This window comes from Chiroxiphia lanceolata, chromosome 8 (genome assembly GCF_009829145.1).
Source record: "Chiroxiphia lanceolata isolate bChiLan1 chromosome 8, bChiLan1.pri, whole genome shotgun sequence".
Taxonomy (NCBI): Eukaryota; Metazoa; Chordata; class Aves; order Passeriformes; family Pipridae; genus Chiroxiphia; species Chiroxiphia lanceolata.
The window spans coordinates 19,618,860-19,639,150 of NC_045644.1; the positions used below are offsets into that span (position 1 = coordinate 19,618,860).

The 20,291-nt window shown below is 41.2% G+C and overlaps 1 protein-coding gene across 4 annotated transcripts in view; it reads left to right on the forward strand.

The window, feature by feature from the left end:
- The window catches only part of MARCHF8 (membrane associated ring-CH-type finger 8), a 96,294-nt gene that overhangs the window by 69,007 nt on the left and 6,996 nt on the right, over positions 1–20,291 (forward strand). For 3 of the 4 annotated variants that reach the window (XM_032694168.1, XM_032694169.1, XM_032694170.1), the window contains exons 3-7: positions 2,950–3,000; positions 12,889–12,968; positions 13,274–14,119; positions 16,046–16,226; positions 19,786–19,933. In XM_032694168.1, the coding sequence (XP_032550059.1) occupies positions 2,950–3,000; positions 12,889–12,968; positions 13,274–14,119; positions 16,046–16,226; positions 19,786–19,933 (1,306 nt within the window). The remainder of the gene's footprint in view (positions 1–2,949; positions 3,001–12,888; positions 12,969–13,273; positions 14,120–16,045; positions 16,227–19,785; positions 19,934–20,291) is intronic. The other variant, XM_032694172.1, reaches the window with a different exon arrangement.

The window sequence follows — 20,291 nt, forward strand, 5'->3', positions numbered from 1 at the left end:
ATAAGTAGCTCTTACTGAGTACAGGTTTTGGCCAGCCTGGGCTAAGACTGTAGTGAATTTCCTGTTGGTGTTATGTGGATGTACCAGCTTTGTGTGGTAAAGAAACAGAGATGTTAAAAAGCACTTAGGTGCCTAGGAGTCCATTAGGGATATCACAGATAGCTAACTATATGTGTGCAGGCACTCTGTAACCCCTAAGGGAATATTTTTCAACACTGCTTTTTTGTTTTAAAATGATCACTCTTTCAATAGAAAAAACAACTGTTTGCAGTCATCTACTGACTGAAACCTCTGATAGGTGTGCTTCCAACAGTAGATGAATAAAGATAGTATGCACATCTGTCTCTTAGAGGCTCCTGGCGTCTGTCACATAAAATCAGTTCTGGGTGCAGAGGTAGAAAGACTAGTTTCTGTGGCAATGGCTAAAAGTGTGTTGGTTTTGCATCATCTACCATATTGTGCAGGTACAGGTCTTGTCCTCCTACTTGTTCGTGCTTATTGTAGTGCATCCTTTTCAACACAGGTGCCTGTGTAAGTTCAGTCACAGTCCCTTGCAGGCATCTTCTTCAGCTAGAGAGCAGTATTTGGGAGCCACTGAGTTAATGTGAAGAAACCTCTGCTCTGTTTAATTTTGTCCTTAGGAAATTCACCCAGAAGTCTTTGACACCTAGGGTTGGATTTGAGACTGTCACCGGTGTGCAGCTGTATGTGTTGCTTCAGGGAGACTTCTTGCCCATGAATCCTGCTCTTCACTATAATTTTCTCTGTCCCACGTAGCCATGCTCTGTTTACCTCCCACACATCCCTAGAAGGCCGCCAAGCACAGCCTGCTTCCCCCACACCTCGCACAAATGCAGTGACAAGTATTTGTGTTTGCCAGCTTGTGTAAGTCTCTTTTCATCATAGCTTGAGAACATGTTCCTGCCCCCTTTTTTCTTTCTCCTGTCTTCTGTAGCTTGAATGAACTTTTTTTTTTCTGTTTCTATAGTTACACTGTCTTTGATGAAATCAGCCAAGTCTTTCCCTTATGATTGGAGGCAATTCTTAGCTGTACGGGTTCTGGGAGTAGTCTCATCCAACATTAGTCTTCACATAAGCTTTATGTCCATGTTTTTGGGAGTCTTTATGTGTTTGTTTCTGTTCCAGGAATACTGTTATCAATGTAACAGAAGTTCATAGCCATCTTGAAAAGGAAACTCAGCCTTGCAGTATACAAATCTGGCATTCAAATTTGGGCCAAAACTATTCCAGACCTTAAACTGATCCTTGTGGTTTTTATTGTGGCCATCAGTCAGATCCGGCATGGGGTGTTCCCTGGTTACTTTCCTCCTGTTCTTTTGAAACATTGTTTTACTGTCTTCTGGACACTTGCACATACAGAGGATTTCAGAACACTGTATTTGCTTACTCATGTTTCTAAGGAAGGAAATGCAACTCTTATCTGTCAACTAATGCAGTGCCCAGGGCTGTGTTGAGAGGCAACTGGTGCTGTAAGGAAGGGGCGGCCTACTTTTGTAAGCATATGCTGGTGTTTTATGCCTTGCCTTCTCTTTTCTCGTCACAAAGTTTTGAATTTGCTCTGTGGATGTGCTGTAGGAAGAAGTATCTGGGAGCACAGGGATCTCAAAGTATGAGTCTGAGCATTTGAGTGTCCGGCCAGCCAGGCTGACTTTGTATGGGCTTTAATCACTGAAGGGTCACTTGAATTGTGGCAAACCATAGGCACGAGGTCTGAGACTAGTGCTATACCCAAGCTGATCTAGGAATAACAACAACTGACTGTTTGGTGGGGAATTTTTTGTCTCTGTTTGTTATATAGGCAGGAATTCTGGTCTCAATCTCTGTCTGATCTGTCAGTGCCAAGAACTGGAAGAGAGTGCTCTCAATCAAAGTGTCTCTGTTAGGTTAAATTATCTTCAGGAATAAAGGTGAAAGAGTTTGTTTCTTAAAATTCCAGACAAAAAGATGCACTCCTAGAAACTCTTACCTAGCACAGAGCCCATAGGAGAAAGTAGTAAATTCACTCTTTTTTTCAGAGAGTTTGAATCTCAAACCAGTTGCATCCCAGCTTCACAGACTTAGAGGAACATAGGTACTGATCTGTAACCAAATGTTATGACTTGCCTTGTTTGTAGTATTTGTTTAGGCAAAAAGTATTTTTTATTGGATTTTATTCAGAAAAGATTTTTTAGAGCAATTTCTAGGCTCTTCCCAGTGGAGCAATTTTGTCCAGTTACTCTGAATTGATGTTCAGAAACTGGGTATCCTTAAAGGATGAAATACCTTGGTGAAGCCTACAGTTTATTTTCATAGGAGATAAGGTCGTCATGCCTATCAGTCAGGGTCTGCACGCTGAAAAGTGAGTAACAGATACAGTCATCACTGATTTTAGTTTTTAGAATTGCAGCTCCTGTGTTTCCATCTTGTATGATATTTCCAGTTTAATTCTGAGTTCTGTAGTAGATAGGAAGTTCCTCAATAATTCTGTTTTGTCTCCTGCAGTGACATGCATATGTTTATTCACAATTGTTTCCAGTCAACACTGAGATACTCTTGTTTTTCTTTAAGCAAGAGCTTTCAGTTTAAGTGGTTGGATGTTTGCCTTTAAATGTAGATGAAGCAAGTCTTCTTGATACTGAGAAGTATCCTTTCCAAAATAGATGCCATCTGAGTAGAGAGCTTTACAGTATTCACAAAGAGAAGAAATAATTCTTTTACTATTTCTCATGTTTGTATTTGTCTTGCCTGTGTGATTTTCTGCAAGGTAATATCTTCTTAGCAAACAAAGCAATTTAGTTATTATCATAAATCAGGCTGATGTCAATAGAAGGAACATCCTTAAAAGCCACAGCTGTAAGACTTCCTTCATGGAGTTTGTTTTCTAATGCCAGCTTTAAAATATTTTCATAACTGTGACTTGTTGCTGCAATGATCCTGTTCTTCTTTCAGAATGAGAAGGCTTTGGGGCATTCCGTGAGCCGCTCTAGTAACATCTCAAAGGTATGTTCCTCGATATAACTCAGTCTTTGCTAAACTTGGGAATACTGGGATTTCTTTCATTTCAAACTGGGGTGATGTATGTGACAACATGACCAGTAGAAAATGCTTTTTATGCCTGTCTGTCATTGATAGTCACTCCTGGAACATTAGAACTCTGGTGTTTTGCAGACTATCTTTACAGGTCAAATGAAATGGAAGCTACAGTAGGTTTTCTCTTTCACACTGTCAGCCTCCTTAGCTTGGTAGGAGCAAGATAAATGACAGATACCTGAGATCTTATCTTGGAGGGAAAATGGCTCCAAAAACATCACTCAAGTATGTTGTTTTATGAGATAAAGTTACATAAAGTATGCATAGCTGTGCATCCCATAATATGAATAGGATATGTGATTAAACATTATTTCATTGTTACTTCCACACTGAATTATTTTCAGCACCATGACATTGTTATCAGGGCATGACTATATAAGGATTTTAAAATGTTTGCTTTTACAGACCTTGATCATATAAAAGAAGATGCTCCACCCTTTCTAGTCACACTCCAGTATAGCCAATGGACACATCAAACCCACAATTGTTTTATTATGCCATTAGGAAAAACGTATCTTCTGTCCAAGATAATTATTGCAAGATGTACCCTACTCCTACTTTTGCACTGCAGATAAGACTTCTAATTATCTGTAAGCTTGACAATTTATTGCTTAAACAAGTACAATTGCTTAAAGCCTTCATGCAAGCAAGGCTGTGCTGGTTGACCAGTATTTTTCATGGCGTGCATAAGCTTCAACCCTTCATTGCCACAGTTTATGTCACTGATGGTAGTGACTTTTAATGAAAGAATGAGTCATCATGGCTGTGACAAGCTCAAGTGCCTTTTTTCTATTCTGGGTGCTTCTGGATTTAGGGAGCTATTCACAACTATCTCCAGCAGAGGAAACAGTGTCTGTATTAATTTACGGTTTATATGGGCACAAACAACTTTAACAGAATTACTGGATGTCTTAAATAATGAGCAGGGCCGCTGTCCAGTGCGCAAGGTATCAACCAAGCTGAACGTGTTGTTATTATGGATTGATGCGGGATTGTGTTTTTCATTTGGCATTAGGAAATGTGCAGTCACATAAAGGGCTCTGCAATAAATACTGTGTGACTATAACTTCTCATCTGAGCTTTTCTAAAATGGGACTATGCCTGTTCCTTCTTACCCTTATCTTCTTAGGGATCCTTAATTGGATTGTCAGGTTTTATTCAGCAGAGGTAGTAGTTTTGCCATTAAGTGTTGTCGTACTTTTCCCAGTATGTCTGAAATCAGCACAAGCCTTTTGGCACCAGCAGTTTGGTATCCATACAAATCTGCACAGTTCATTCCTAAGTTCGTTCCTAATTCATCAAAGACTGGTAGCGTGGCAGTGCAGTGGAAAGGACCTTGCACTCTGGCAAAGCTCTCCCTGGGAGTGCTGGCAAGTGAGACATCAATATTTACATTCATCTTGAAGCACTGAAACATTCAACATGATTGCTGTGTGTTGCAAAAGCTAAAGTTCTCAAGGGGATCAAAAGTCAGCTTTGCCAGTGTAATGGGGGAGAGTTTTTGATTGCAAAATGAGCTTCCCAGAGGTGTTGATGTTCTTACTGCTCTGTCACCTCTGTGTCTGATCCGTTCAGTGCACCTGCTCCACTCTGGAGAGAAGTTTGAACAAGGGCAGAGGGTAGAAGTCCCGCTCCCTGATTTGCCTTCTACATCTGAACGCTGCCTTGTGCATCCAGACAGTTCAGTGCTAAGCTGCAACAATTATTTTGTGGCCTACAGGTGGTTTGGCTGTTGCAAGCAATTTATATTACAAATCAGGTGAGAGTATAGTAGTGGGATGCTGCATGGAAGGTTAAGTACATGGAAAATTTTTCTTCAGTTCTGAGGTTTAATAGGAAAGTGCTTTTTTTTTATTGTTTATAATAGCAAGCTGGCCAATAAGGCAGACTGAATACATGTAAAGGAATAAGTATGGAAATACTTGGCTACCTGTATAGCCCTTTCTGAAATCCCCAGAACTTGTTGATACTATACCATTTTAAGAGGAGCTTTTTAACCAAAATTGAGTTAAATCAGTTACATGCTGCATTTCCAGATACGTTGATGTGCATGTGTGCGTACAGAAATAATCGTGCTTCCTGCGAATGACTGTTTCAACCATTGTTTTGCCACCCAAATCTAGCTTACAGCACAGCAACCTAGCAAATCTGCTACAAATGCTTGGCACTGACATTTGATTCAAAGCTTTTCTGGTGCTGATATGTCATTACAAACCTGCTGTGATTATTACTGTGTATCTTTCCACTGCTCTCACTTGCACAGTGCAATTTGAGTGGAAAAGATTGAGTCAGAACTCAGCCTTTAGCCAAGAAAGGATGCTGTGTTGCTTGATGTGACCAAGGAAAGCAATGCCCTAGGGCTAAACGTGATCAAGGAGTTAGGCAGACAGATGGTGCCACTGAAAATGAAATCAGCTGGCAGAGGTAGCAGGACCTCTCTGAATATAGACCCCCAGTGTCGGGGCCAGGTGGAGCTGTCCCTCAGGAGAAAGGGGCAAAAAGGCAGTTCTCCAAGAGGCAGATGCTAGGAAAGGCAGAAGAGATGCTAGTACATGTGGCCAGGCCAAGAAAAAGTGATCACCTGGATACTTGGCTAGGGATGGAGGCCAGAAACAGCAGAAAAAGGAGCAGGGAATAAGATGTAGGAGGATCTTCATATGGTGCCATTAGGTTTTGTGCAGTATGTTGCACACTGGGGGATGTGGCATTCCTCCAGGCCCTTCTTTGCTTTTTTTGGTGCATATATTTCAAACGCTCCTTTTAAATCTGCTCCATGTGAAATGTTTGAATTTCTGGGATCTTTTATGTTTGTTTTGAAATAAAAATGTTGTTGAAGGAAGCTTGAATTTATTTAGTCAGGGGACTTAAACACAGCCGGATTCCCCACTAGCCCTGTTCAAGCACAGTGATGCTGATTGAAATGGCCCCAACTGACACAGGGGAATACAGCCCAGATCCACATCTCTGCTGTTTCCCTAAGCCAGCATTTTTGCCAAGAAGCCACTGATTGCTGCAAAGTGCCTTCATCATACAAGCCACACAGAGAAATAATTAAACTTTATAGAAGCTTTGTCCTCTAAATGTAGAAGAAATTGACCCTAAAACACAGCCAGTCACTGGGAGCAGCTAAAAAAGGGATTTTCACAGTGGTGGTAATTCATGCCCTCTGCTTATAGAGAAAGGAATCGTGCTTACAAGCTTCATTTGCTTACAAGCAGATGAAATGAGGTCACTAAAAAAGCTGGTCTGTAAAGAGTTGCCCTCAATTTAGTGGTATTGTTTAGTGTCAAAGTGTCTGATATATCCTGGAATTGATAACATGATGTATGGAAATATCTTCAGGTCATCTGAGTGCTGTTCCTGTCATCTGTTTGCTCTGGAGGGCTGATTTTACTGTAATGGGGAAGCACTTTGTAGGCTTATTTTCATGGCCCTTTAAGGGGTAAACTTTGAAAATGCTAATACTCGGATCACAGCAAAGGAATCAAAAGTGCACTCCTTAAAAAATGTAAATGCTTTGTCTTTTCTGAAGGCCTGTGTAGTTTTATCTTTTGAGCAGAAGTGCACTGTAAAGTATTAGATTATTCTTAGGCTGAATAGCAGCAAGTGCAGACACAAAGTGGTAGCCTAAGCTTGCTATGAAATTTAAAATCCATTTAGGCTGTTCATCAGCTTGGAACAGATTTAGAAAAGCATATGAATACACACGTCCACTGTTGCCTGAAGCTTTGATGGATTCAGTGAGCATTTGTCTGTAGAAAACCAGTCCAGGGTTTTCAGTCAGAGCTTCACTATCCTGTAGTCTATCAGATGACCAAGGCTGAAAAGAACTGCTGCTCAGAGGTGTTCTGTTCAGGTATGTGAGCCTGGGGGTAGGGAAAGAGAAGTTGCTTTAAAAATTTTTTTTTAAATCCTTCCACTGAACTGTTGGGGAAAGGAAGACAGGAAAAATTGTTTACTGTGGAGATGAAGGTATACTCTTTTCCCCAAGCATAAGAGCAAGTAATATTATGCTGGGGCACAGTGCAGTCATGTTCATAAGGAGTGTAATAGCCTCCCTGTGCTGTGATAAATCCCCTCTCCTGGGGCTGGATTCTTACTTCATATATGTATAAAGGCCCTCCATGAAGGAGGAACCCACAGGAGTTTCCTTTCCTCTTTTGTTCCCTCAGTCTATTCAAAGTATTTTGAGGAAGATTTTAAAGACAAAGGCTAGATATATTTTTTTATTTCTTCTTCTCCCTGCATAACCTGTGCAGTTGTTACTGGTTTTAGTCAACATTAATCCTGAGCTATAGCCAGGTTTATTACACTTGTGGAGATTTTGAAGGGATAGATAGCCTTTTTTCTCTAGTTTCTTTAGCCTGGAATCTCTAGAGAAAGTTCCTGCCAGAATCCTCCTTCAGATTTCTTTAGGAACAACAAAGGCAAGCTGACTTCAGCTTTCCTCCTAGCTGCTAGACATAATTTTAATTACAGTCATATATGAAATATGGAAGTTCTCCCAATAGCTGACTCCTGGTTCCTATCAACTTGTTGCCAAAATGGTAGAGTTGATCATCCTGAAATTTCCAGATGCCTCTTTACAATATATCTCCCCCTGGCTCTCTCCCTCCCCCTGATTTTTTAACTACTCTCCGTTCTAATAATTCATCTTATCCCACTTAAAGACATTTGATTTTAATATGCACTGGAAGTCAAAATGGCATGGGTGTGGTAGGGAGCACTTACTGGAGAAGATCAGAAGTTGCTGATGTTGATGCTTGATCCTGCCATATTGGTATTTAGTAAAAGCTTTCAAAACCAGCCTGTCAGCAGGGCTGTCTGCCTGTCACAACATCCACTCTGTCCATAGGTGGCCTGTTCTGCCTCTCAAGTGTCAGGTTAATACAGTTGGCTTTGCTGTGGATGAGACAGGGTTGGAGCTGCCTTTGCCAAAGGGAGGGGAGGTGAATGGGGGCAGTGGTAGCATAGACAGTCAGATTCCCTGGGTCTCTTCATAGATGGTCTTGGTTTCTCTAAGTGTAAACTAAGAGAGGAGCAGAGCCTGGGGCTTTTGCTGCCTCTGGAGATGTCACATGCAAGATAAGTGCCATCCATGTCCAGCAGCAGCTTTGCTTTCTTACTATGTGTTTGAGTAGGGTCTACGTGATAAACAGAAAATAACTCTGTCAGGAGAGTGTAGAATAAAGGCAAGCCTATAATCAAAATGCCAGATTGAAATTTGGGTTGCAGAATGTTTGGCTCCTTACTCTATTGCTAAATTTATATCTGCCTGAAGCTCCTTGTGCTGCAGTTTCTCCTGAGTAAAAGACTTAAATTGTGCTTCTTTTTTCCAACTCTTTATCTGCGTGCTCTGTTATTAAACGTGCATAGTTCTTACAATGTTAGTCCCAGATCCTTAGCTGAGACTTCTAGATGTTTTTGTAGCACAAATAGTAGGGTCACAGTATTGTTCCTATTCATGTGGCACCTAGAAATGACAAATTGCAGGTGTGGGGGGAAGTCTTTCTTTGCTTCCTTTAGAATTCCAGTCACTTGAGGAATTCTAGTCACTTGAGGAATTCTACTAGAGTTGTTTCTAATTTTTTACCTTTTTACCTTTTTTAGAATGTGACAGGCCCTGTTCTTTAAAATGAGATATAACTGCTAGTACTGAAGTGCAGCTCAGAGTGGGACAACAGCAACAGATAAGCAGGTTATCTTGAAATATTCCCAAGCTGTTGGCATGTTCACTATGGCTCACTGCACAGATTACTTTATTTTCTTAGGCAGGGAGGGTTTTCTGATTTTTGGTGTGCATGTAATCACAAGTAGGTAATCTCAGCTGAGTTCTCTCACCAACAGATAACACTGTTCATGAAATGGGGGCAGAGTGAGAACAACCAGCTATGGCAGAACACACATTATACGTGTATGTATTGTATATAAGCACGCACACACATGTATATGTATATTAAAAAATGTATATGTTCCTGCTGGCAACCTTCCAGAGAGCTATAGGCTTCCAGGAATTGTTACCTTCAGAATTGCTGTGATTGTTCAAACAGCAGTGCAGAAGGCCATGCTGTGACCTCACTGAATTGCATTAGATGGGAATGTCAATACACACAATTAACCAACTATTGACCTTTAGTCCTGAGCTATTTTAGGCAACCAGTTGGTCTGTGTGGAGTAACTCACTAGTACATAGGTCGTCACTGGAGGTGATATTCCACCATGTGAAGAACGTGGAAGTCCACAGAGATTCAGCAAGCAATTATGGGGTTAGAAGGGTCAAATTCAGGCTCTCAAGGCTTAAGCTACCTGACAAATATGAACATGGCAGAAACCTCCTATGAGAAGGAGTGCTTTAAAACCTACTGCTGCTGTCATTGTCACAGGTAGCCAGTTCAGACGAAGGTGCTGCTACTTGGGCGGGTGCTGCTGGGGCAGTAAGGGTGGTGTGTGTGCCAGAAACTACAGAGTGGAGAGGGCTTTGATTGCTTGTTTTCCCAGCCTCTTCAGAGCTGAGCCTTATGTGGGAGCAACATCAGAGCTCCAGGCTAGCTGGATCCATCTCACTGTTTCATTCATCCATCACTGCCTCCTCTTTGCCCATGCTTTGTCTTTTCTGTGGCACCTGTGTCTGAGTTAGTAAACCCAGGTGAGCTGAGTGGACTGGCCAGCATCAGCTGCATGTAGCCCTGCTTCTAGAACTGGCAGAACTTCTACTTAGGCTTTTGGCAGCAGCTTGCATTTCACTATGCTCTTGTCAGGGAGTCGTGCCTCACTGTTACTCAGTGCTCTCACTGACTGATGTTCCTCTGGCAGCTGTAGCTAAGGAAGTGAGTGGCATTAAAGCAATAATTAGTTTTACCTCACCTTGCTATCCTACTCTGCGTTACAGTGCAGCTGTGTAAATAGTTTTATGAGCAAAAAGCATGGGATGAAAGGAGAACAGACTGACTGGAGGCTCGTTGAACCATGGCTTTTGGTGGTGGCCACAGCTTGCATTAGCTTACACCAAGGGTTGGGCCTTAACTTCCTCCAATGTTTTGTTGTTCCTCTTTGTGGTGCCTATCCAAGTGTGTTAATTTCTGTTCATATTTTGGTTGCATTTTCATTTTGTATGAAAATTGAGAAAAAGACCTTTTGTTCTGAAACAGAAAGGTAGAGGGGAAAGGAAATGTGCCTAAGATATGGGGGGGGAGGGGGTGGTTGCAAGCTGTCCTGAACAGTGCTGGCATCTAGAAGCAGAATAATAAGCTTGAAATGCAAATGAAATTCCACAATTTCTTGTTTGTCCCAGCCTTTTGATTTCCCAAGTGGTGAGACTTTGACACTGTCTTGGTACCAGACAATTGGATGACAAAACCAGTAAACATCATTTTGGAAGGGAAATTTCGGATCTATGAATCTAATCATCTGCCTTAAAACTGTTACGTCATATATTCTGCTGTCTTTTTTTGGAAAACGAGTTGAGAGACTGGATTCATTCTAAGCAGGTTACCATCTGTGATTTGATCATAGCATAAAACCTGAGACTGATTTATTAATTGATTTGGGACTTCATTTCCAACAATATATGGCTCTGTTTCCATGGTAGAATGCAACATGCTGTTTTACTGGTTTGATGTTTTGTTTTTAGAAGATTGCTAAATATGTCTTTTTAACTAATCTGTTATTTAAGTTTTGTTAATTTTCATTTGCATAATGAAACAGATTATAGTGTCACATCTTTCACTACATTGTCAGACTTTCAGTTGAACAAAAGTAATTACTGCACAAACACTTTTTAAAAGATAGGGTTTGAAGTCAGAGATGTACCTGCTTTTAGGAGAGGTTAAGCATCAAATAGAGACCAAATTTCCTAGTAATACCTGAATTCACCTCACTGTATGATCAGGATCCTGATCATACAGTGCATGTATGTGTAAGTAGTGTAAAATGTAAAGAATCATAGTTTCCAGGATGAAACCAATAATTGATATTTGTCTTTAATTTGTTTTGTCTCAGTCGTAACATAGTTCAATTTGCTTTCTGGCGCAAGGTTATTCTCTTGGATTTTATTCTGTACATGAACCTAGCTGGGTAAGATGGGAAATAAGTTACAGCATCTTACTAAGGGTCAAGAGGTGTGTGTTTGAGGCTTGGTTGAGTCTTGCCTTCAATTCCTGCAGACCCAGCTGTAAATGGATATCTGTTTTTTCAGTCTCAGTGCACCTGAGGCATCCCAATGTGAGGGCAGGTACATTGCTGTCTGTAGTACTGTTGACTAGAAAAATAAAACCCCAACAGATGAGTTCTGTGACATCAAAGATCATGGTTGTATCTGTATTTATAAACTAGCATGTGTATCCTTGTATCTTCCCTTGCAAAGAAAGAAGAGTATAATGTGTGACGAGGAACCTTGCTTTTGCTGCAAGGGTGTAAAAGCCTGCAGCAACCTTGTTTAAATATACAGCAAGGGCTTTTAATAAATTAAGTGTAAAATTGAAGAGTTCTGAGACAGATATAGTGTGTGTGTGTTGCACTATGACCAGAGCTCATTGATGGCTGAGCTAATCTGGTGTCTGAAGCTGAAGCACAGGGCTGGGCCCAATGTGCTTCTATGGCAACACAGCTTTTGCCACCTGAGGTCTCCCGTGGTCTGGCTTAGTGCACTTGCTTGGCCCAGGTCTCTGCTGTCTGTGCTGGTTTCTGTGAAGCCCAGCATGGTGATGACACTTCTGTTGTTCTCCTGATTGCATTGTTCCTTCCTGGGTTTCAGGCTTTGCTTTGCTGATCAAAAGAACTGTAAACCTTTGTTTGAATTTGAAATGCAAGCAATGTTTTGCAGTGGTGGGTGACCAGCACAGCCTATCCAGCAGCTGTGAAACATGGGAGAACCAGGTTTAAAGATTCTCTATTACAAAGTTATTAACCCAGGTCTCCTCCTCACCAAAACCTCTTGGAAGAGTTGAGAAGTTTGTTGAAGTGACTCACAGAACACAGTGGCAGAAAAGGTCTTTAATAATAGCCCATGGAATCCCAGCTCTGAGACAATGCTTATTCTTACCATATTGATTTTAGAGGCTTGTCTATTAAGTGTTAAATATGCCAAGGTCTTAGCTTTAGTTTTTTGAGTTAGTTCAGCGAATTCTGAATTCTTCAGTTACTCTATTCTCACTGTGCTCTTGTTGCAACTTATAAACATGACTGCTGCCACACCTCCAGGTAGATGGAAGACCCTGTTCGAGTAAGAACAGGATGAAAGGCCTCACAAAGTACAAAAAGTACTTCAGGGAATGGTCTGGGTTGGCAGATGGTGCTTGTGTGCATATGCTAGTACAGAATATAAGTCCCCAAGTAGTGTTTGAGATACTGAACTACTGACAATTCTGTCTTGTGAGTAAAACCCCAAACCTCTAATCTCTTGTCATCATTATGAGAGGAAGGATTAGCTATTACATGGTAGCTAAATTCCAACTAGTCTATACACACACTTTCATCTAATTATTCTAATTACTATAGCATTCCTGAGCTACTGTCCTGTGCAATATTTGACAGCTGGCAGGTTCCACTCCAGAGATGTCTGCGTTTGACTTTGGGGTAAAACATTTCTGTTATGATCCTACTTCTCCAAGGATGAAGCTGTGTGACCTCTCCTTCTCACATTCAACAATGAAGCTACTTTCTTGCAACTAGCCCTTGAATGTCTGATGTAGAGGATATCTGACTCCATATGCTGTGTTTCACCCTGAAGGTGATTGCTGTGCATACTGACTTGTGACTTGGGGTTTTTTTGTTTGTTTGTTTGTTTTAATTTCACTGCAGGCTGGAAGTCCAACGTCTATCTCTGCCCCTCATAGCTTCTCTCGGACTTCTGTTACACCATCCAACCAGGACATCTGCAGGTAAAGTGTGTCGTTTGCGTGCCTACAGTGAGGCTCATGAAAGATTCAAGTTAAAGAAAAACAAAACTGAAAAAGCACGTTTACAGGGAAGTAAGCAATATGGGGTTCCCACACGAAGCATCCCATTTGTTTGACTCGACTGCTGTCTAACACTGCTTCGTTGAATCTTACTGACTGTTTGGCCCTGCTATGTTTGCCATTGCCACACTAGCCGTAATTCTCATTTCTTCACTTTTAATTATATGTGTTCTCTTTTGTAATTGTTTTTTACTTTCTGTGCTTTTATTCCACTGTTCTGCATGCAGTTCCAGTGCAGTGTTTTCTGAGTGTTGTCATCACAGTCCAGTGCAGTCTGCTGTTGTCTTGAAAAATCCGCACTGCCAGAGCCCTCTGACACAAGGGGTCACTGTGACAGTAATCTGTCAGGACAAGTTACATGCAGCAAAGAGAAACTCCCGTGGGCAGGATCGGGGCCAGGCACTCAGATCTGCTAAGAATGTAAAGCCCACCCGCACTCTGAAATTCTCCAAGTCCCTCAATGACGTGGACCAGAAGGCACAGAGCACCAGCGAGTGCTTTGACTATGTGGAGCGAACACGATCAGAAGGCAAATTGACCCCAACTCAAGAGCAGTGTTTAAGGATTAACAAATTTCATCTTAAAGAGAGGAAACCACTGAATCTCAGGCCTCTTTCTTTTAGCAATTCTAAGCACTCCTATATCCCTTCCCTTTCCAACTACTCGAGTGCATCAGGAGGAACAGAGAACCACAGCGCTGTACACATCCCCTTGCTGGAGGATAAAGTGGACCATGACACCTCAAGGAGCAAAAAACTGTTGCGTTACCTTTTTTCCTTCTCCCACACGTCCAGCATCAGCAGCCTGCATAAATTTCATGAACTGGAGAGCTATTCCAGTCACTTCCAAGCAGAGAAATCCTCCAGCATGCTGGTGGAAAGCACGGACTTCTGCTCAGACGATATGGGAGACGATGATGTCTTTGAAGACAGCACCTCAGTGAAACTGAAAACAAGAGAGCAGCGGGCACCACTCTGTTCAGTTGAGAAGGACAGTGATCTTGACTGCCCTTCCCCCCTCTCAGAAAAGTTCCCCCCTCTCTCCCCTGTGTCCACATCGGGGGATACCTGCAGGTTGGTTTACCAGAGAACCACCTACCTTTGAACCCTCCCATGTGCGGTGGTGACCATTCTGCTTTCCCCTGCCTTTGTACTCTTTCTGTCTCTTCACCCTGTCACCTTGCTATAATATGTGTGATTTGAAGCATGCAGCCTTCTACCTGCTGTCTTGCACTCCTCTGATGCACTTAACAAGACTACTAAGCAAAATAATTTCTTTTGGAGTCAAATAAATTCTCTTACAATTTGTTTCAGGTTTGGGGTTCTGAGATGGTATTCTTCTCTTATCAGTGCCCAAACTGGGAATATTATGAGAGACTCAACTATGCATAATAAAGACCAAGCTGAACATGTCTTAGGTTTTAATGAGCAATGTGTTGTCCTGACAGCACTGCTGGGTTAGTCAGAGGGTGGGAGTTGGAAAGAAAACAGACTGCTTGAAAATTGCTTCTGAGATCAGGTCAATATAGCTTACATTTTTTTCCCTTCAGTTTCTATCCCAGAATACTTTTTTATTTGTAAAGGGCTTTCTTGGTGCCTTGGTCAAAAGGAGCATCTGAGTGCTGGCTGTTAGTGGTAGGCCTGTGTGATGTCCACAATGTGAAGTCCAAAAAAAGGATGGATGTCCTTGTTCCAACCGCAAAGGATTAACCATGTGCACAGGTGCTGGGAACAGCAAGATCAGGACTGTCTTCATAGTGACTTGTCTACAGGTCTGCCCCATATCACCTCCAAAATGTGGCTGAGGAGCAGGAGTCATCAAGTACAGGAGCAAATGTCCAATCCCTCTACCTGGCATTTTACTATCCTAGTCTTTTTCCTCCCTGACAGCACTTTCTAAAGCTGGCTTTGTTAGTACTTGCCAATATTATCTGATTTTCCCCCTCATTACCACCAAAATCTAGTTCTGTACTGGCTTGTCATCAACAAGATGCTGTTGTAATCCACTCACTGCTTCTTTTCTGCTTGCCAGCTATCAGCAAAGTTGCAAGAGGCAAGATGCTACACATCAGTAAGAGATTTCAGTAATGAGACAGGGATGGCAGCATGCCAGGACATACTTCACATATGCTTAGTAACTTGTATTTAGTCCCTGAGCTCCCCACCATTCCCCATTCAATTCATGACTTCCATGTGGTTAGGACTTCACAATGCTTGATGCAACCCAAGGGTTGTGTATAAATCGAATCTGGAAATCACGTCAGCAGCTGATAGTAACACTATATTGGATGTCCTTGCTGTTTCCGCAGTTAGGCTGTGAGGAAAATGGGGAATTTGCAGAGCTGATGCTTCTTTAGCAGCTCTTGCAACGTTAGAATTGGAGAAGGAAAACCATTAGTCCATTTAGAGTAGGTGTGTTTTGAGGTTCAGATTCAGTGCTGCAGTTCAGCAGTGTTAATCCGTCTCTTAGCAAATTTGCACTGGAATTAATCACTTGTGCAAAATCCGGGCTAAATTAACTGTTCATGATACTGGGGTGGGCTGTTTCACTATTGGTTTGGGTATTTTGCTTTATCTTCTGTTTTGGACCATAATACATGCGTAGCTGTACCTCTCTGTGCATATTTTGTCTTGAGAAGTGCTATCTGATCTGTTTAAATGCTATTTTCAGTTAAGCGCTATTGGTCTGGATGAAATGCTGTCATTTCTTGTTTTTTCTTTTTGATGCTGCATTTCTGTCAGGCTCTGTGTGTCTGCCTCATCTGTTAGAAAGCAGCTGTCTAGTTAGCCGTGTCTGTGCTCAATTATTTTGTGCCTGTGTATGTGCTTGCGCAGCAATGGAGTTCTTTAGTTTTAGCTCCTTTATGGAACACATTCCTTTGATATATATGTCTCAGGATCCTCAGTGAACAACCATGTGTGATCACAGATATTACATGCCCCTTCCACATCCTTTCTGTTTTCTCTTCTCCCTAATAAGCAGCTTTGCTTCTGATTCAGGATATGTCACTGTGAAGGAGATGATGAGAGCCCTTTGATTACCCCCTGTCACTGTACGGGAAGTCTTCATTTTGTGCACCAAGCCTGCCTGCAGCAATGGATCAAGAGCTCAGATACACGATGCTGTGAACTCTGCAAGTACGAGTTCATCATGGAGACAAAACTGAAGCCTTTAAGAAAGGTAGGCACAAGACCGAGGATATGCTTTATTAAACACAGATCCACTCTGGAAGGAGACTGTCCTTGCCCACGAGCCTGCAGTACTCCCTACGTGTTAATTAGTTTTTGTGGCTCTTTAGTAAGACTGGTCAGCTGTACTGGTACAAAAGGATTTAAATTAACCCTCAGCCTGGCAAACTCAACATCAGTGGAATCCAACTCTGATAGTTAGCTATTATAGCTCAGCATCTCTGTCTGTAAATGTGCGTACATCTCTGTCTGTAAATGTATGCATGCAGCAACCTGTTTTTTTTCTTTACAGTCAGATTTTAGAGCACAAAAGTATTTACAGTTATCCACATTTTTTTTTAATATGGAGTTTACCTGCTTTAGTTTGCAGCTCCAAGATCCACATGGCTTTATGTTCTCTTAAAGATATGAGTATTTCACTTTAAACTTACTTTAAATCACACTTTCTGAGTGTAATTTAGTTAAAATTTGTAGCTTTTTTTTTTCTTTTTAAAGGATCAAACTTATTTAGTGAAAATATTAATTGTAAGTAGAAGAGGGTTCCCTGGTGAATGTGTTGTCATTTTTACCTTTTCTTAGGCTGTGAATAACCACGTTTTAGTACTTCAGATTGCTAGAACCTGTATTTTTGTTTTATAGAAAAGTACCTTTCATAAATCTGGTGACTTAAAGTAGAGGTACTTAAATGTCCTTTTATTATAAAGCTAGTTTTGTGCTTGTATTCTTTTTTGGTTCTCCCACATCCTCCTTTCAATTTCAGTTGTCCTTACCATCAGGATTCTGAAATGGAAGTCACTGCTATTCTTAGCACAAAGAAATCTTGCCGTATCTACCAAAGTGGAAGAGGTTAATAACAATAACCTCAGTCTGGAACGAGAATAAATGAGAAACATTAAATTCAGTTATGATGGACCTAAATCATATAGAGTGGAAATTCTGGACTGCAGCTGTCTAAAAACTGTTACAGGAACTTGTCCAATTCCTAAAAGTGACTCCTAACAGAAAATAGAGCAGATTTCAAACACCTCTTTTTTTTTTAGAGAGATGTACAGTCTGCAAAGCTTAGTGTGTCTGGCCAATAGGATGTCCTCTGCTTATGACTGTGGTGGATCATTGCCTTCTAAGAACCACACTTTTTTCCTTGGTAGCCCATTGGCACAGAGTATAGAACTTCCTGCTGAGGTTATACTGAGCTGCAGTACTGGCCATCATAGGCTCTGTTGTCTGTGCAGACAATGCTTTGCACAGTCCAACCCTAGGACAGTAAAGAAATTATTCTAGAGAATCCAAAGTAAGAAGAGTTGCTATAGTTCTCAGTTGACTGCTGTTTTTTCTGTGCTCACTCTGCCTGAAGTGGGTGGGAAACATTTACTGAATATTTGTGCCCTATGAAAAAAAAAATGTGGGGCACTTTCAGAAATGAGTCACTCAACATCATTAGTTATGTCTGAACGGGTCATCTGTGGGAAACAGGCAAGATGCCAGAAGGCAGGGACAGAGCCATAAACAGGAGTTCACCTCTCAAATACATCTAAAGAGCCCTTTTAGAGGTTCAGCTGCAGCAAGAAGATAAGGTGCCTCTGTAGCTTCAACTCAGCCTTTATGGTGTCCTTTCAGTCAGGAGCAAACAATCTGGAACTGGTGATTATGAACGGGATGGGACAAATAATAGGGCTTGTGCTTGTCTGTAGAGCAGAAATGGAATTAAACTTCCTTGGCATCTTAAAGTTATTTTGCAGCATTGGGCTGTTTAAACACTAAGTTACTAAGGGAAGAGAATGAGAAACAAAATGTGTCATGTCTCAAATGAAGATGAGGGGAGACAAAAGAGAGATGCGCCACTTTAAAATTTCAAAGACATTAAATCTAAATTTTCTGCTGATTTTTTTGTTTTAACAACACTTCAAAAATCCAGAACTGCTGACTGTTTTAAGTAGAAAATGCCATGTGCTGTGTCATCGGAATAATGCAGCAGTGACCTACAGATGTGAGTTTCCTCTCTGGACTAGTGTGCGGTTTGCAGAATACCTTCTCTTTTGCTTTGCAGTCATTTCTCTTGAAGAGGTGAGGCAGTGCAAGTTGTTTTGGTGGCTCTAAAGCCAGCAGTTCACAGGAGGTATTGTCCAGCAGAGGAGCTCAAGCTATGGAACAGAAAAAAGAACTATAAATTATTCAAAACACAGATCCTCAGGACTCTGTAAAAGCATTTGCAAATAGATTTAATATGGTTACTTTTGGCAAAATAATTTAATTAATGTATACTTTCTATCAAAAGTCAACACCTTCATTTAGATGCAAAAGCAATTTTCTGTTTAAAATACAACATGAAAAAGGAATGTTTGTCCAATCTTTTTCTAAGAATATAGGTTTCTAGTATGACATGAGTCTAGCACGTCACTGCTGGAAGTATTCAATTCTTGTGCCATGATGAGGTTTGGATGCCCACACAACTGGAAATGTGTCTCAGACTGGCCAAAGAGATTGTTTGTTGGCAACACAGAGAGGATCACAAAGTCTCTGTCTCATCGTTCAACCATTCTTGTATTTGTAGCAGTGGAAACAATAATTCAGCATAATGGGTGATTTCAATCATACCATTCAGGTCATCCTCACCCTCTTCCACATTATTCCTACTTTTCAAAGTCCTCTTTTTTTTTGCAAATTATTTTTGGAGACATCAAATGCGCATCTCTGTGCACAAGAAGTTTATGTGCCCCAGCATATATTTTGTGAAAGTGTGAGAAAAGCCCATCATAACAATCTGTTCCAAGCAGATATGCAGAGGGATGTGTATCCCACATACAAAAACTTTCATCATATACATAGGGGAAATTTAAAAAGGAAAAGATTTAAAAACACAGCTTCTGGGTGTCTTGGGTCTATGTCTTGAATATTAGAAGCATCTGTAATAGTTGTCAACTTTCTTTCCATCTTTCCTAAATGACACTGACCTGATTTTGTGGTTTTGTTTTGGGCTATATAAGCATTATTGATAGAGGCAGGTCTGGGGATTTAAATTCCTGAGTTGTCTCACTTCTAAAGCTGTCATCCCAGTTCTACTGTATATTCTTAGGGCATATGTATTTAAGTGCACTTGAAACACTGAAAATAAACTACAGGAGCGTCACTGCTGTTAAGTGATGTTAAATATACGTGAAGATTGAATGAAACCCCCCGAGGCAGGAGGTGAGAGCTAAACAGCCTTGAGTGGAGAACAGAGGAAGGAGCAGCATTGCTTGTGCTGTGCAAGGCCTCACACGAGGGTCCCTGTGTGCTGCAGCTGCCCCTTGTGGGTCAGCACAGAGTGATAACATTGTGCTGAGGCTCCAGATGGGAGCTGAGTGCTGTAGGTCCACTCCAGCACCAGGATGGCTCCTGTCACAGCAGGCTAAGCTATCAGCCGTCACACCAGTGCTGGGGCTAGAGCAATAATGCCATCTGACTTTTAAAATCCTGCCTGGTTTTCATTCTTATCAACGTTCTCTTTTCATCCTCTCTAGTAACTACAATAAACACCTAATTTCTTGCTCTGGTTCTGGGTTTCTTGCCAGTGGGAGAAGCTGCAGATGACAGCCAGCGAGAGGAGGAAGATCATGTGCTCTGTAACATTCCATATCATTGCCATCACCTGCGTTGTGTGGTCTCTCTACGTCCTGATAGACAGGACTGCTGAAGAGATTAAACAGGGACAAACTACTGGTATGTTACTTCCTTATCTTCTCACTTATTCTTTTGGAATAATTATTTATCCTGAATGCAGAGAAGATGCAGAACATAAGAGTGCCAGTAATGTTTATACTTGTCAGCTTTACCCTGAGGTTAGGTTAGTTTAAAAGCACAGTTCTAAAGTGATTTGATTAAATCAGTGTAAATTAATCTGTGGATGCTTTTTAAATCTATTTCAGATAATTTAGTTTGCACTTGTGAAATGCATGGACATGAGAGCTAATCCAGTGTAGCCAGATACAAAGTTGCCCTACCTCAGTAAATTTAGGCTTAAATTGGAACACTTACTGTGCAGATAAGAACGTAAGCATTTGTTTGCTGCTATGGCTAC